The sequence below is a fragment of the Drosophila ananassae genome, chromosome XR (genome assembly GCF_017639315.1).
Source record: "Drosophila ananassae strain 14024-0371.13 chromosome XR, ASM1763931v2, whole genome shotgun sequence".
NCBI lineage: Eukaryota > Metazoa > Arthropoda > Insecta > Diptera > Drosophilidae > Drosophila > Drosophila ananassae.
Window position 1 is genome coordinate 14,260,868 of NC_057932.1, and position 15,707 is coordinate 14,276,574.

At 44.0% G+C, this 15,707-nt stretch overlaps 2 protein-coding genes across 3 annotated transcripts; both read right to left on the reverse strand.

The window, feature by feature from the left end:
* Positions 1-1,506: 1,506 nt before the first annotated feature.
* Positions 1,507-4,689, reverse strand: LOC6505266 (sodium channel protein Nach). Its single transcript, XM_001965616.4, has 8 exons — positions 3,656-4,689; positions 3,152-3,451; positions 3,014-3,095; positions 2,676-2,958; positions 2,485-2,623; positions 2,221-2,431; positions 1,964-2,158; positions 1,507-1,910 (listed from the first exon to the last, which is right to left on the reverse strand). The coding sequence occupies exons 1-8, from the start codon at positions 4,219-4,221 to the stop codon at positions 1,788-1,790; spliced, it is 1,899 nt and encodes a 632-aa protein (XP_001965652.2). The 5' UTR covers positions 4,222-4,689; the 3' UTR covers positions 1,507-1,787.
* Positions 4,690-7,631: 2,942 nt separating this feature from the next.
* LOC6505265 (ankyrin repeat and LEM domain-containing protein 2 homolog) lies at positions 7,632-15,106 on the reverse strand. 2 transcript variants are annotated; one of them, XM_001965615.4, is made up of 10 exons: positions 14,790-15,106; positions 14,243-14,506; positions 12,461-12,640; positions 11,514-12,262; positions 11,305-11,457; positions 10,166-11,227; positions 9,566-10,102; positions 9,373-9,503; positions 8,701-8,832; positions 7,632-8,636 (listed from the first exon to the last, which is right to left on the reverse strand). In XM_001965615.4, the coding sequence occupies exons 2-10, from the start codon at positions 14,478-14,480 to the stop codon at positions 8,141-8,143; spliced, it is 3,678 nt and encodes a 1,225-aa protein (XP_001965651.1). In that variant the 5' UTR covers positions 14,481-14,506; positions 14,790-15,106; the 3' UTR covers positions 7,632-8,140. The 2 variants fall into 2 exon arrangements, with proteins under 2 accessions (XP_001965651.1, XP_014760340.1); XM_014904854.3 differs by having other exon boundaries at positions 12,461-12,694.
* Between the last annotated feature and the right edge of the window lie 601 nt (positions 15,107-15,707).

A 15,707-nucleotide genomic window follows, 5' to 3' on the forward strand; every position in this document is an offset into this window, starting at 1 on the left:
CGTTTAAGGTATTAGCCTTAAGGATCTGATCAAAATTGCAAAGGATATAGCTTTTAATTTGGATCATATATGACATCCCATACAAAAATTTGGAAAAAATGGTTTAAAAAATTTACATCCAAGATTTTTATGGAGATTGTTACAGAATCGATTCACTATTAGTTAGTTTGGGGTATTCCGCTCAAGGATCGGATATTAGTTGCCTAAGATAGTGCCTCCATCATGGACCATATGTCCATTTTAGGTAAAAATTTGAAAAAAAAATGGTTGGAAAATTTATATTTAGGATTATAATGCAGATATATCCATAGTTCTTGGTCATATATTTTACCAATTTGGATAAAAATTGATCAAAAATTGAATTCCAGGGGTTTAATCCAGATAAATGCAGAATTTCTCCACAATTTGTTAAAGATATTCCACTCAGAGATGGGATTAAAATTAGCAAAAATATAACCTCCGATTTAGGCCATATATGGAATGCTATGGAATCCCTTTTTCCAAGTTTTCAAGGAGTCTTACAAACAAATGTTAAAATGAAAAATTTTATACAGATTAATGGAGAATTAATCTAAATTTTTTTTAGGATATGCCGCTCTCGTATCAGATATCAGCCGCTATCGTTTATCAGAAAATTTTACAAAAACTGAGGCAAAAATTAATTTTTTGTTAGATTATAATGCAGATTAAAAGGATATTATAGGATAATATTAAGTATAATACATATATTATAGTATATTATAATTTAGTATAGTATATTAAATAGTATAATAGCATAGTTTAAGATATTTCGGTTAAGGATAGGATTTAAAAATTTCAAAAGATATAGACGTTGTTTTTCGCCATTTCTTTCTTAAGGTATTCCTCATATATAATATTATAAGCATCTAAGGGCCCATCATAAAAATTCCAAAAAAAAATATAAATAAAAAATTCGAATTTTCAGAATAAAAATCATATTTTAAAATTAATAATTAATGAATCTACGAGTTCTTCAAGGTATTGTCCATAAAAATTGATTATAATTTGGTCAAGTTATAAGAAAAAGTGGCACTTAAAAATCATGAATTTAAAAAAATTATAGAAAAGCTATGGAAAAATTGATGAACTAGGATTAATGTGAGGCGGTGGCCATCACTGGTGGAAATTAACAATGAGCCGGGAACGATGTTAACTGAAAAATGCAGTTCGCTTTTGTTGAGCTGCGGCTGAATGCCGCGGATTTGGGGCAGGGGCAGGGGCAGGGGCAGGAGGAGCAGTGCCAGGATGGCAGCGGTGGCGGCATGGAAACGGGGTTTTGGGTTTTTCGGTTCGAGTTTGGGTTTTACAGATGGAGGAGTCTATGGGTTGTGGTTAGTTTGCATCCATCCCCCGTAGCCCTCGGTAGGGTGCAGTGAACCCGCCGCTAAGTATGCAACACAAGACTGAAATTTAATTGGGTACAGAATCCATCGAAACATTCCTGCGGCAGGACGAAACATTTTTCCACCGTTCGCAACTCGCTAGCGGATATTTCTTTATTGCTTTCGTGCAAGGATACAATATTCTATAATTAAATATTTATTTTTTTAAATACAAGTAGTTAGTTTCGATTTTGTAATTAATAGCTTGAGAGTGGTGCGGGGATAAGCTTTACTTGCAAATTTTATTTAATTATTTTTTTTATATTCTTCTTCTCAAAAAAAAATTATTCCAAGTGCCATTATAACTTTAAACGGAAGTTTAAGTCATGTATCTTAAAGTGCCATATTTTGTATCTTTATCTTTTGATTTTATATTTGAAGATTTCAAGGCATATACTGAGAGTGATCGTAGGTGGTCCAGGGATTCCTGGGGTTAGTAGAGTTATAGCCATGGTCGGGCAGGACTTTGGGAGTCCTGTATAGGTTCTTGGCAAAGGAGGAGTAGTCCTTGGAGGTAGAGCAAGGTTAGTAGTAGTAAGTAATATGAGATAAAGTCATACCTTTTCATTCTTACGCCATTGAGGTCCTTGGGAGGCTCCTCCTTGCGAGCCCTCCATGGCGGGCTTCACTTGGAGTACTGCCGAGGTGGGCGTGGCTCCCACCTGCTGCCTGGAATGCGATCTCAGGCTCAGTTTCAAGTCGATAGCTGGCGGTGGCTCCTTCTGAATCCGCTCCTCGATCTCATACAGTTCTTGCTAGGGATTACAAGAATAATTATTTTAGATTTTAAACATAATTTTAGACTCTAAACCCATACCCTATTCTTGTAGACCATACAGCAGGCTCGCAGAGTAAAATAATAGATAATCTCCACCCCCGAGAGCAGGGAGAATCCCAGAAAGAGACTGGCTATGCCGCCAAAGGACACCAACAAGTCCACCCAGCCGAAGAGTACCTCCCGCTTGTACCGGATAATGGGCCAGGTGAGGAACTCCACCAAGACGCCAGTGCTCTCCGGGCGATCCACTCTAGAAAGGGGCAACTATTAGTCCAGTTTAGTGATACCCTTTAAGGAACCTACATCTTTATGAGCTTGTCGATGTTGAAGACAGTCTTGGAGCAACTCAGTTCGCACTGCAGGCAGTCCTTGATGTTCGTTATGTTGGCCTTGAACTCGTCCAGGCAATCAAAGTCCTTGACCATGCACATGGGCACATTGGCTGCCAGAATATAGTCATTAGATTGGATAGTAATATTAAGTGAGTAACCCACCTATTGGCTTGTAGAAGGGCGGATTGCACTTGCAGAGCTTGATGGCCTTGTTCATGCGGCACTGCTTCATGCAGGAGGAGAAGGTGTAGGCGTCCGGGAAGTAGTTCAGCTTCACCTCGTCGCTGAAGATGCACTTCCTCTGGCCGATGGACAGCTGCCTGGCATCGTCCGTGGTGTAGGTGTTCTTCTTGGAGATCCTCACCTCGACCAGCTGGCTCTCCGACCAATCGATCTGGGCATTGAAGTCCGATCCGAAGTACTCCTCGTTCGAAAAAATAAAGATCTAGAAAGGGGATCTATTAGAGAGGCACTCTGAGAACAGAGATCTGAGAGCTCACCCTTGAGGTGCTGTTGGGGACAAAGAAGAGAGCCCACTTCTTGTCCGTTTCGTAGAGATCGTGAGGAGCTCCTGTCCTGACACTGCAAGAAGGATATATCTAAACTATTATATTGAAAGTAAGGTATATAATTCTCACTCTTCTGTAGCCGTGGACTTGAACCTAGAGTTGAAGGCATAACAGAAGCCATGCTCTGTGTAGATGGGCTCAAAGTGGTCACAGCACTGGATCTCCTCGTCCCGATACTTGCAGGATACAAAGGTGCTCTCGCAGCTAATGTGCGCCTCGAAGGCCCACTGCCGGATGGTGTTCTCCTCCAACTGGTCCTTGGGTATCGACTGGGCCAGCATCTTGGCATCTCGAATCGTCTCGAAGCTCAGCGACGTAATCAGCTCCAGAAAGGGGGTGTACAGTTGGGCCTGGGCATCGTCATAGTTTCTGGATAAAAGATACAAAATATTATTAAAATATTTAATAGAAATAGTGGATAGAGTTCCAAGAACTCCAGTTTCTATTCCAGTCTCCCCCCTTTATTGATTTAATTTTTTCTAGAACGCAAGTAACTCTACATAAAGGTCACCATAAAGGGTATTATCGATTGAAGGACCTCTTTTGGAGGTTAGACCCGAAGACTCCACTCACGCCATGGACTTGTAGACCGACGCGTAGGCCTTCTCCTGGTCGAAGGCCGCCTCCGGACAGACCACCGTGGTGGGAAATACCACGTTCTGATTGTGAAAGTCCGTGTCCAGGCCGGTAATGGTCGGATTCGTTTGGAACTTCTCCCACAGACTCATGATGATCACCAGCGCCGTAACAGCTCCAATCGATGTGAAGCAGAACCACATGAACTTCTCCCCAATGGGTCGACCCGATTCCGCAATATAGCGGACACCGTGGAGCGTTGAGTTCTGGAAGAACTCCTTCGTCTGGTAGATGAGACTCCGGCGGAAGATGACCAGGGTCTCCAGGGCCCGTTGCTTCCTGGTGGCGGAGTGTCCTGGCTGATGATGATGCTGCTGCTGCTGCTGCCCGGGGGCATGGGAATGATGATGGTGGCGTCTCTCTTGCGGCATTTCCGTTTCAGGAACATTTCTCGCCCGCACGACCAATAAACAAAAAAAGGAAAATCGGAGCCAAGGTCCGGCGACCCAGCACTGAATCACTTGTCCACCGAAATCCTTAATCGAAGCCTGCCTGCTGGTCATTAGCGATATCCTGGCGGTCTGGGGTGGGGTGGAGGGTTGTCCTTAAAAGCTTTTCATTGTTTAATGCGTTGGCGGCGTGCATGCCACGAATTGGGGCAGTTTAGTATTCCGGGGCTATCTAGATTTCGGGGTTACAAGTATCAGTATGTTTAGGATACCCTTTCCGAGGGGTCTAGTAGGTTCTAGAGGGTTCTACGAGGGATAGGAGCTAGTAACTTAATAGTTATTGGACGGAAGGGTATTCAGAATATCCTTTTTAGAAAAGAAACCTCCATTTTTAGACCAAACTATCCGCCAGATTAGGGCCATGCCGCGAATGCAGCTGTCCTGCCGGTGTCCTGGCTGTCCTGGCTGCCCTGGCTGTCCCGGATTGATGAAATGAGAGAGGGGTTTGATGGAATGACGGAATGACTGGCCAAATGGACGATTAATTGCTCGGACTGGCTGTCTGAACAGCTTCCGGCGCCGCCTTCTCCTCCAAAAAATATTTTGAAAAAAAACTTAAAAAATCCATCCACTCAACGTCACTATAAGTTTTTTTTTATTTTTATTTTTATTTATTTTTCATTCGAAGGAACTTCACAAGTTTTGTGTGAACTTCTGACACGGCCCAGACTCAGACCCCTTCCTCGCTTTCTCATTTTCCCTCTGAAGTGTTCTCAAGTTTCAAAAGAATTGCAAAAAAAATAAAAATAAAGAAGAGGTTTTGGGTTTAAAAGCTTCTCCTTTTTTGTGATTTTTATTTTTTTAAGTAAACAAAAGAACTGCCGAATTGAGTTGACCCTGATGGCGGTGGCCAGATAAGTGAGGCAACTGGCGCCAGCCGCCAGTGGCCAGTCGCCAGTCGCCAAGGAGGGCAGAAGGAAGCCCTAACGGATCCGAGAGCATAAATTAAAAAATCCCCAACAAGGATCCTCATGCACCTGCAGATCTCCAAGAAATTAAATCCACAAAGGGCTAAAAAAAATTGTATATCTAGGATAATAGGATGGCCAGACGACCCAGTTATGGGGATATCCTTCTTGGAGGGGATCCTCCACCCTGTCCTCCTCCTCCTCCTCCTCCTGAAGCCTCCTCGCAATTTGTTTCCTTTTTGTATCTTCGGCTTCGGCTCCTTATCAGCGATCATTTGTCACTGGCCTGCCATTGAAAAGTTGTCCCGACCCGACCACTGCCCCACCGAAACGGCAATTGCAACAAATTTGTTCGCAGACTGCCTCCTGCCACCTGCCTCCTGCCTCCTCGACCTGCCTCGGAACTGGCAGCACCCCCACACCCCGCTGCTCCAGTTGACAAAAGCTGAAAAACCACAAAAAAATACAAAAGACTTCAGGGGAAGGGTGTATATGAGACTAGTCTATACCCCGGACTCAGATACTTTCATCTAAAAATAATAATAATAATATTATAAAATAGATGTCTCAAAAAGAGTTACTATTAATGGGCATATAGATCCAATAACTTATCAATTATATATTGTCCCAAATACTATTTTTTAATCTTAACTCAAGGAAGAAAATTATATTATTATTCCCGAAGTAGAACCTCTAACCTAAACATATATAGATACAAATATACATATAGATCAGATATATAGAATAAATATACAAATCAATAGAATAGAATTATAGAATCAATACATCATAATACATAACTTATAAATACTACCAAATAATTTGTTTTCAATTATAACTTATGAGGGAAAATAATATTATATTCCCAGAATAAAACCCATAACCCAAAAACTATTGTAGATAAAAATATTTAGAGCTAGTAACTCCAATATATGTACTTCACAATTCCATTTAATTTTAAATATTAACATAACAGTCTTTTTTTGTTTTTAATCTTAACTCGAGAAAGAAAATTATATAATTTCCCTAAAATAGAACCCCTAACCCAAATATATTTTAAACATATATTGTAGATACAAATATTTAGATCCAATAACTCCACAATATATATCCCACTTTATATAGTTATATATCCCACTTGTTTTCAATCTTAACTCAAGAAGGAAAATAATATTATATATTCCCAGAATAGAACCCATAACCCAATCATATACCAATATAGAACCCAAAATATAGATCCAATAAGCTACCCAGTCAATACCATATATTCCAAAAAAAAGAATGCATTATTTAATCCAAAATAGTGTTATAGAACCCTTACTCTAACCCAAAAAAAAATCCCATATAGATCTAAATCTATGGAGTTATACTATCTTTACTAATTTAACAATAAAAAACCATATCATTAACCTTCTTTATTTACAAACCTCCCCAGAATAGATCTATAGAACCCATAGGCCAATCTTATAGATCCAATTAGATACCATTGGATCTAATATAATGTAATAATATATACTCCCCTTACTTTGTTTCTAATCTTAACGCAAGAAAATAATATAATTTTCCCAGAATACAAGCATATAGATCTGTTATTGGATCCACTTTATATACCATTTATTCCAAAAAAGAAAACAATATTACTCAAGACCCTAACCCAAACAAAACCCATATAGATCACAATCTACAGATCAATAAAATATATATTATTCACCTTTTTAATTTACAAACTTTTCTTAAAGAAAGATGATCAATTAGCTCCCCAGATTAATCCAAACAAATCCCATATCCTTAGATCTAAATAATATTATACTACTACCATATAGCCTAATATACCCCTTGATACCCTCGACCTTCGACGCCAAGAATCCGAGCACTCTCATAAATAAGAAATTGAGAGTAAACGAGACCGAGTCGGGGAATCTATGGGTTATACACTACAGTCTCCGATAAAAGTTTCTTGCTTTCCTTTCAATTTGTTTTATTTTTTTTATTTTTTTTTTGTCAGTTTCTGTTCGGTTGGGTTTCAGTTTCTCGTTTTGCATCGGAGGGATGGACGAGGAGGAGGAGGATGGTGGCCCCAAAGATCGATCGACGGGCGAAGAATGCTCTTCTTAAGCCGGTCGGTCCCCTGTCTCCAGTTCCTCCATCTGGGGTGTCCGCTGAGTCCCAGTCCCAGTTCCAGTCCGAGGTCCACTGTCCACTGTCCGCGTGTTTTTTGTGTGATTAATGGTAATTGCTTTTATGGCTTTTTACAGCGTAGCTCTGTGCCTCTGACTCTGCCTCTGCCACGCTTTCTTGCAACAATTTGTTGCAGTAATTTCGCTTTTAGTCGCATCTGGATGCACCTCCATCCTCCATCCTCCTCCTGCTCCTCCTTCAAGTCTTAAAAACTAAACAAATCAATTACTAATTTAATCTTAAAACTAAACAAAAACCACTTTCTTTTAAAATTAGTAGCAAAAATGTTTTTATTTCAAATATAGTTTAGCTTAGTTCTCTTTTTTCTTCACAAGATGCATTTTTATCAAAAAAAAGTATAATAATAATAATAAGAAGAATATTAATAAAGCCTTTATATCTTTATAATTTCAATACATTTTCAGTTTTATCCTTTCTTTCTGGCTCTCTCTCTCTCTCTTGTAACATATATAGTATTCACATTGTGTGTATCCTTGAGAGTCCTCACAGAGCATTTCCTTCCTCATTCGTTTAGTCCTCTGAAGTCCAAAAACTTTTAATTCCTAATCGAAGCAAAAAAAACCCACAAAAAATATAAAAAATACGAGAGCCCTTTCCGACTCAATTCTTCATAATATATGTACGTGCACAGGCGAAGAAAAAAAAAAACAAGGACATGCCAGGACGAAGCACTAAAGGAATAATGACAAAATGCTCCATGAGACAAACGCTCGTTGGACGAAAAAAAAAAAAATAATAAAATATACATAAATAATTCCATAAGTAAAGTGTTAAAGTGTAAGTGGAGGATCTCCTAGATCCTGTTGTGGCTTCTGTGTGTGTATGTGTATCCTTGTGTATCCGTGAGATGGGCAGTCCGAACGGGATCAACAGTCACCATCCGACGTACCGGCAGAGCCAGCCGATTCAAAGCTCTTCTCCTCCGTTCCATTCATCCCAGTCATGGGAGAATCCATCTCCACCCGTGGCTCCCGGTACTTGCTGAACAGGCCGCGCACCTTGTTCAGCGGCGTTTGGAATGACTGCGTTACGGTGGCCGCCGCCGCCAATGCTGAGAATGCAGAACTGGTGCTGGTGGTGGCCACTCCGTTTGTAGTGGCCGTAGTGGCAGTAGTGGTGGGCGCCGGAGTTCGCGGCAATCGCATCGGTTTCGGCGGCGTCATCGGCGTTGTACTCGGCCCGGAACCACGGCGTCCAGTCTGCGCCACCGCAGCCGCACTCAGCTTGGGCGTTCCAAACAGTCGCTTCGGATGCATCGACTGGCTGCTGTGGTTCACCGAGCCATTGTTCTCCTTGTTGGGTGTCCCGGCTGACCAGAAGACCGGCTTGTGTGTCTTTCGGATATTCTTCGGCGACGGGAAGCTAAAATTTTTGGCATGATCATGAGACATAGTCTTTGGAATAGAGTGATATTTGAGAGACTTACAGATCCATTTCGGCCGCCGAGAAGCTCTCCATGGCCGTCTTCCAGGCATAGACGTGCGGCAGAGTCTCCTTGTCCACGTCGACATTGAAAATGGCATTCAGGACATCCAAATCGCGCTTAGTTGGCTCTTTTCTGTTGTTTTTAGAGGTTTTTTTTTGGTTAGTACTTAGTATCAAGGGAGGTGCTAAGAGTTTGAAGTGAAGTTTTCGATTTTATGATCCTTGATGCCCCAAGAAAATTATTTTTCCAATTATAACTAAGGGTTCAGACTCTTCCCATCATAATACATCCATGATGTATGTTTCAGTGCGTTTTTTAAAGAGATTTTTCCAAAGGTTCTTATCACTAGTATTAGTTCTACATCTAAGGTGGCTTGTAGTTTTGTTTTCAGGACTCTGTAGAGTCCTTAACTTACTAACCTCAAAGTTAATCGAGGATATTATTTAAAAAAGCGGATAAGAGGACATAAAGTTAGGCGGACAAGACTCTCTTGGTTCTTAAGTTCTCACAAGAAATAGGACTTCTTTTTAAATAGGAAGATCTCTCCTTTAAGGAAGTTCTTTCCCATTTAAAAAGGATAGCAAGGACAACTGGACAATCTCTGCTTAAAAATGACAATGATGAGAAAGCCAATGGTACAATGATATAATGATAAGTTCCACAACCACTTACCCAAAGATAAAGAGCTCGTAGGCCGCTTCCAGATCCACGGAAAGCCGTGGGGAGAGACTCTCCGGTGGTGTCCTGAAGACCTCCTCATCGTCGCTGCTGGTCAAGTCCGGGGAACGTCCCGAGCAGTCATACTTCAAGATTAAAAGAGAAGCTTAGTTAAAAGAAGAAACTATCAAGGACATCCTGGACCTACAAAGCAATCATCCTCTTCGCTAAAGTCCTCGTCGTCGTCGCTGTTCTGGCGCCAAGACGATGCCGATGACGATGCCGACTTGACGGGAGCCACGATGGCTATGCGCGGCGATCCTGCTGCCGAATTGTTGATGGAAGCCCTTAGAGCAGCAGCTGAGTCCTTGGCGGCTCGCATCGATTCGCTGCGCTTGCGGCGACTGGTCTTCCGGCTGAGATTCGCGTCCCAGAGACAGGCGCAGCTCGCCTGCGCTTCCCAGGCGGCGGAGCACAGCTCCTCGGTCTTCAGCGACTCTGGGGATTGAACGGTGTTGGCGGGCACCGTCTCTAGCATCTGGAGCAGGCTGCCGCAGACACAGCCGAGATGCTGCTCCCTCACCCGCTCCTCGGGCAGTAGTTGGCGCAACTTGCGCAGCATTTGGAGCAACTGCAGCCGCATGGCGACGCTCACCTCCTGCGAGTGGGCCACATAACTGGCCACCAGATGGGCGATGCGCGAGTGCACCTTGCCAAAGTCCACGCTCATGAAGCGGGCATCGTCCTGCAGAAATAGAAGTCATTAATACCAAATATGGTGACCGGGACACACACTCTCCCAACCCACCTTGAAGCTGACGATCAGCGATTTCAGTCTTTTGAGCTCGCAGAGCAGGGTGTCGTTGATGGAGACCATGTTGCCGATGTTGTTGATGAGGGTCTTGGTGATTCGCTTGGCGAACACCTGCAACGACTTCTCCACACAGGTATACGGGGTCATCACTCCCGTGGCAGCACCACCCGCTCCGCCAGCTCCTCCGCCACTCCATTTGCCGTGCCTGGACTGCTTCAGGCCCTGCTGCTGCTCACCGGTGGCCACCAAATCAAGATACTGATGCAGCTGGGCAAAGTTCCAGGCCTGATCCGACTTCTCGGCCCTGGCCAGCTCCGACTTCTCCACGAAGTACGCCTCCAGGCGGGCCAGGCCATCGGGCGTGGAGATGTCCACGAAGGCGTCTAAGAAGTCCCAGAACTCCCGCCACTCCAGCTGCTCCTGGCGGGCCAGCTGCCGACCCACCACCTCCAGACCCTTCTCAATGTCCGAGTTCTTGATGTGACGCTCCCGGAAGCTATCGTTCAGCGTGGACACCGCCGACACATTCATGCCCATGCTGATGTTCAGACTCTGGTCACAGGACAGCACCATCGAGTCCTCGGCGATGGGGGATTCGGTGCTGGCGCCGCGATACGCCATAAACAGATCGGGTCTCATCTGACGGATGGGGGTGGTGGGCAGTTCCACGGAACCGACGCGCTTGATGTTGTTGTTGTTGTTCTCGAATTCATTCCCATTGTTTAGATTTGGCGGCGCCTGGGCCGGCGCCAGTGCCGGCTGTTGTTTCGGAGAACTCTCCATGGGACTGAAGAGAACACGTCGGCCCGACGGTGTCGAGTTGGTCATGACGCCGTTGCCGCTCCGATTGAAGATCGACTTACTGGGCGTCACCTTCACCGGGGAGCTGAAGGGCGAGCTGGCCAGCGGCGACATCACATTGCTGCCGACACGCGGCGGCGTCTTCCAGCGCCGATAGAAGTTCATGGCCTTCTCCCGTGGCATCGGCCCGGCCAGGGCACTGATCTGCAGGTCCACACTGAGGCCCTCGCAGTCCTCCGTCTTGAATTGCAAGTTCTGGGAAGGAAAGCGAATGTTATTGAAAGTCTGGGAAGGGGTTTTAAGTACTCTAGGAGTCCAGGAACTATACCCACCGGCGGCTCATTCGGCGTAAAGGGCTGTCCCACTTGCGGGGGCAGTTCATTGGCCACGGATCTCAGCACTGGGACATAGTGGGGATCGTACATGAGCAGCTCCAGCTTCCTGATTACCTCGATCGTGGCCTGTGGCGCTCGCAGGCAGATGATCTGGAAGAGAAGATAAGTTACAAAAAAAAATAGGAAGTATAAGACCCCCTACTTACATCTCTGGGCTCCTTGCCCTCGTGATTCGCCAGGGACTTGCACTGGGGATAGGCGATGAGGACCTCCACGACGGCCACATGCCCGTTCTTCACAGCAAAGTGAAGTGGCGTCTCTCCACGCGCCTTGTCCGGCATGTTGAGGTAGTAGTCCAGCAGGTTGTCGTTGAGGGCGGCGCACATCTCGCCGCTGCCCTTCTTGCCGGCATACAGCTGGGTGAACTCCCGATCGGCGATGATCTTCAGCAGCAGCTCGGCCACCCGGGCCTGGTTCACCTGGGCGCAGATGTGCATCGCATTGTAGCGACAGCCCTCCTTCAGGCTGGTGGGCGTGTCGCCGCTGCTGATCAGGAAGCGTGGGTTCTCCCACACGATCCTCTTCACCCGGTCCAAGTTCCCGGCCTCTATCTGCTTCCGGAACTCCACCAGCTCTTGTTTGGTGGGCGCCCGGAACGGAGGACGCTCTCCACTGGCCGCCAGCTCAGAGGGCTGTTGTTGTGGTTGCTGCTGCGACTGCGGCAGCTGTTGGTGGTGATGGTGGTGGCTGTGGCTGTGACTGTGGCTATGGTGGTGGCGTCCATTACTGCTCGGCGAGGAGGAGAGGAAAGCGGCGGCGGCAGCGGCGGTGGATGTCGGGGAGCTGCTCAGCAGGCTGGTCATCGAGGGACTCCCTGTCGGCGAGGAGGAGTACGAACTGTCCGCTGATCCCGAGGAGGAGCTCTTGTAGCTGTTGCTGGCCAGAGCAATGGGTTCTGGAAGGGATTATCGGAGTTAGAGGGGTAATCTCTTTCAATTTCCACTTTCTTGCCAGAAAAAAATAGGTTTCTAGAGAGGCTCTGGCCCCAGATGACCTAGATTTGTTGGCATTTGTGCCAAAATATTATATTTTCTCTGGCAAGATAGATAGATAGCCTTCCCTTTCAACAGGTTGGCAGATCTTTGGTACTTACTGCTGGCTGGCTTTGTTTTCCCAAAACGCTTCAGCGCCTCGATGCTCTCGAAACCAAACTGAACGTAGCTCTCGGCCTGCTCCCGGTTGGGGAACTCCCGCAGGCGGGCCTCCTTGTAGTGTCGCAGGACGTCCAGGGCTTTGGCCTTCTCCGTGAAGATTAGCCACAGTGGCGAGTCGGCTGCTCCGCGATGATGTTGTGTGGGCATCGAGGGATAGACCATTAATAAATGAGCTGCTTGGTTGGTCACGCCATCGGGAAAATAGCGAATGGCGAGGGCATGAGCCGAGGAATGTGTTAAGCAAAACAAAATCGACGAGGAATCGACGTGGTGGTGGCAGCAGTGGTGGTGGGAGTGGTGGGGGTGGTGCGTATGACGCAGTTGTTGGCTCGCTGCCGGCAACATTTATTTCCCTTCGCCCTAACAGAGAGTACTACCACTTTGTCACCCTTTTTGTGACCAGAAGGTGCTTTAAATTTAGATCACAGCTGTTTCTGAATGGAAATCCCCCCTTATATGACACATTTTTCAGATATTCCAGAGGTCTGTTTAGTAAGTAAGCCGACTAGCCCCACTAGGAGGGCAAACAACCTTGAGGTAGAACTCTAATCAGAAGTGTGATAAAAGCCAATCATGATATGTAAAGCAAATAGCCCCCCATGGGGTAATAGTTTGTTTATTTGTAGACTACTATCAGGGGGTTTCAAGTGCTTTCTAAGTACTCTTAACTACTCTCTAGTTCTGGGAAGGAAAGTGTACTATTCTAGTCACCAATACCCTCCTCTGCTTACCATTTTCCTTTCATTTTCTTTTCCTTTGTTGACTTTCTCATGGGCTAAAGGGCAAGGGAAAGGGACTGGGACTTGGACTGGGTCTAGAGACACTAACTGGTGGTATGATTTATAAATATTGGCATCTGGGGACATCAAAACACGCTATCACGCACTCTCTCTCTCTGTTAGAAATAGTGTGTTATTTGGGGCACTACTTGATCGGCTCACATTATAAATAAAATGTAAACAAAAGCAATGCGACAGGGGGAGCAAGTGGTGGTACTAATGGCCTGGCCTCGACTGTCAGTGGGCAGCTGGACAGGTCAAGGTCCTAGTAATGCATCCATTGAGGCATTCTATGGAAGTGGAAATGGAAGTGGAATGAACTCTCGCCTTTATCGCCTTCCAAATCGCATTTAATTGGATTACAGGGGTGGAGGGGGGATCTAATTAAGGCGCTAATCACAATTGTTTATAATCCATGAACTGATGAACGCATGAACAGAGCCGCTCCCATCGTCCAGAGACAGATTCTAGCTTGCAGATTCTCAGAAGTTTCTCAAAACACCTTCACGGACATGCCAGTTAGTCATGCCGGGAATAACGGCAAAAAATGCACAAAAACAAGCCAAATATGGGGAGTTACTTTTAGTTAGAGGTGTGGACGTATTAGATACCCTTTAGTGAGTAACTAGAGGCTAACTAGAGTTAGAATAAGCTTAAAGTACAGCCTAGGGATGAGGTTTTTATGAAAAAATTAAACATACTTTTGAAGAGTTTACTGGAAAATCTTAAAAAGAATTAAACAAAAAAAATTATTAAATAATAAATATAGATAATTAAAAATATTTAAAAGCAACTGGCAGTCTAAAGAACACTATTCCTAAATGCAAGCCATACCACCCCACAGGTCGAGCACACCCCCGGAATGCTGGGTATTCTCCAACAGCAACAAGCGGCAAACAACTGGAACTGGAACAATGCCTCGTCCGTCCTGCTTCTACTTACGTGGATAGTCGGGATCCTCGTACTTTCCGGCATTGGAATCAGCACTTTCAGAGCCGGACTCACCGGCGGCATCAACCGGATTCGATGCGAGTGCCACTGGCACTGAAACTGGTAGTGTGGATGCTAGAACTGGTCCGGATTTGATGTTCAATGCCGCTATAGAGCCAGCACACTGGGCTGCCGAACCCTCGAAGCCGACCTTTGTGGGCGGAATGTAGACGCCAAAGTAGGAGGACATCGCGGCGATCTCTGGATCTCTGGATGCTACAATGGAAGGACACAAAAAATATGACAACTACACTCTATAGAACAGAATACAAGTTTTGTGGCGCGCTGTCCTAGTTTCGGGCTGTTGTTGTTGTTGCTGCAATAATAATAAAACTATTTCACCAACACCATCACAGCCAAAGACGCAAAAAACACAAAAATCACAAAAAAAAAAAAAAAAAAACACACGCAGGGCGCATAAAAGTGACGCGAACCCTCGGCCATTTTTGTTTTTGCGCCCATTTCCACGAAACGTGGCGGCCACTTCACTAGAACTTACCTTTTAGAGGACTGCTGGGCGCACTTCATACAAGCACATCTATGTTTCTCTACTTTATTTCGCACTATTTTAACAGGAAAAATGCAATTCTTTTTGAAATGAATTTGTTTGCCCAGCACTAGTGATGGCAGTTTGACTGGCGATAGCGTCGCTAGTGGTGGCCGCGTAACTATCGATAGTCCTTGCAGCACTGCGCAGTATTTTAGTTATCTTTGGTATTTTCGTTCGATGATGAAAATCGTTTTTGAAAACAGAAAATTTCATTTTATTGTGTAATTATTCGTTTTATTTTGACTTATAGATGTTTTTTTGTGTAAATATTATTATAGTTTGAGCGCAAAAGAAATGTTTACTGTTTTTTTTTTTTTTTAAATATGCAAAAAATATTTATATTTTACTCAAATATTAAATTTTTGCCTTTAAAGCGGGCTTTTTTTGAATATTATTTTGGATTTAACGCTTATTTTGTGTTATAAATTTCAAGAAAATGTAAGAATGCTTATTTTAAAGTAAAATAAGGAAATCTAGGATAGTTTAAAGCTCTTTTATTTATTTGAAATAAGCAAAAACACGGTAGGAAATTGTCTATTAGAGAAAGGTTTAAAAAACATTATGTTTTTGAAAATGATTGTTTTTAAAATGAAATCGGTATTTTTTTTACAAATGTTAGATTTTATTGTATAATATCTTAAGAAGCTATTAAACAGTAAGTTGTTAAGTAAAAACATTAATATAAAATATACTTACCCTCGGTTAAAATATTCGAAAATCACTTTAAAACTGTTTTTTAAACAAAAAAAAATAGATTAAAAACTCATATAAGCCAAAATAATGAAAAATAATGAATTTTAAGCGTGAATAACCACCCTTTTTCTCTGATTAGCTTTCAGATAAAAAAATTTCAAATAAATGGCGCCA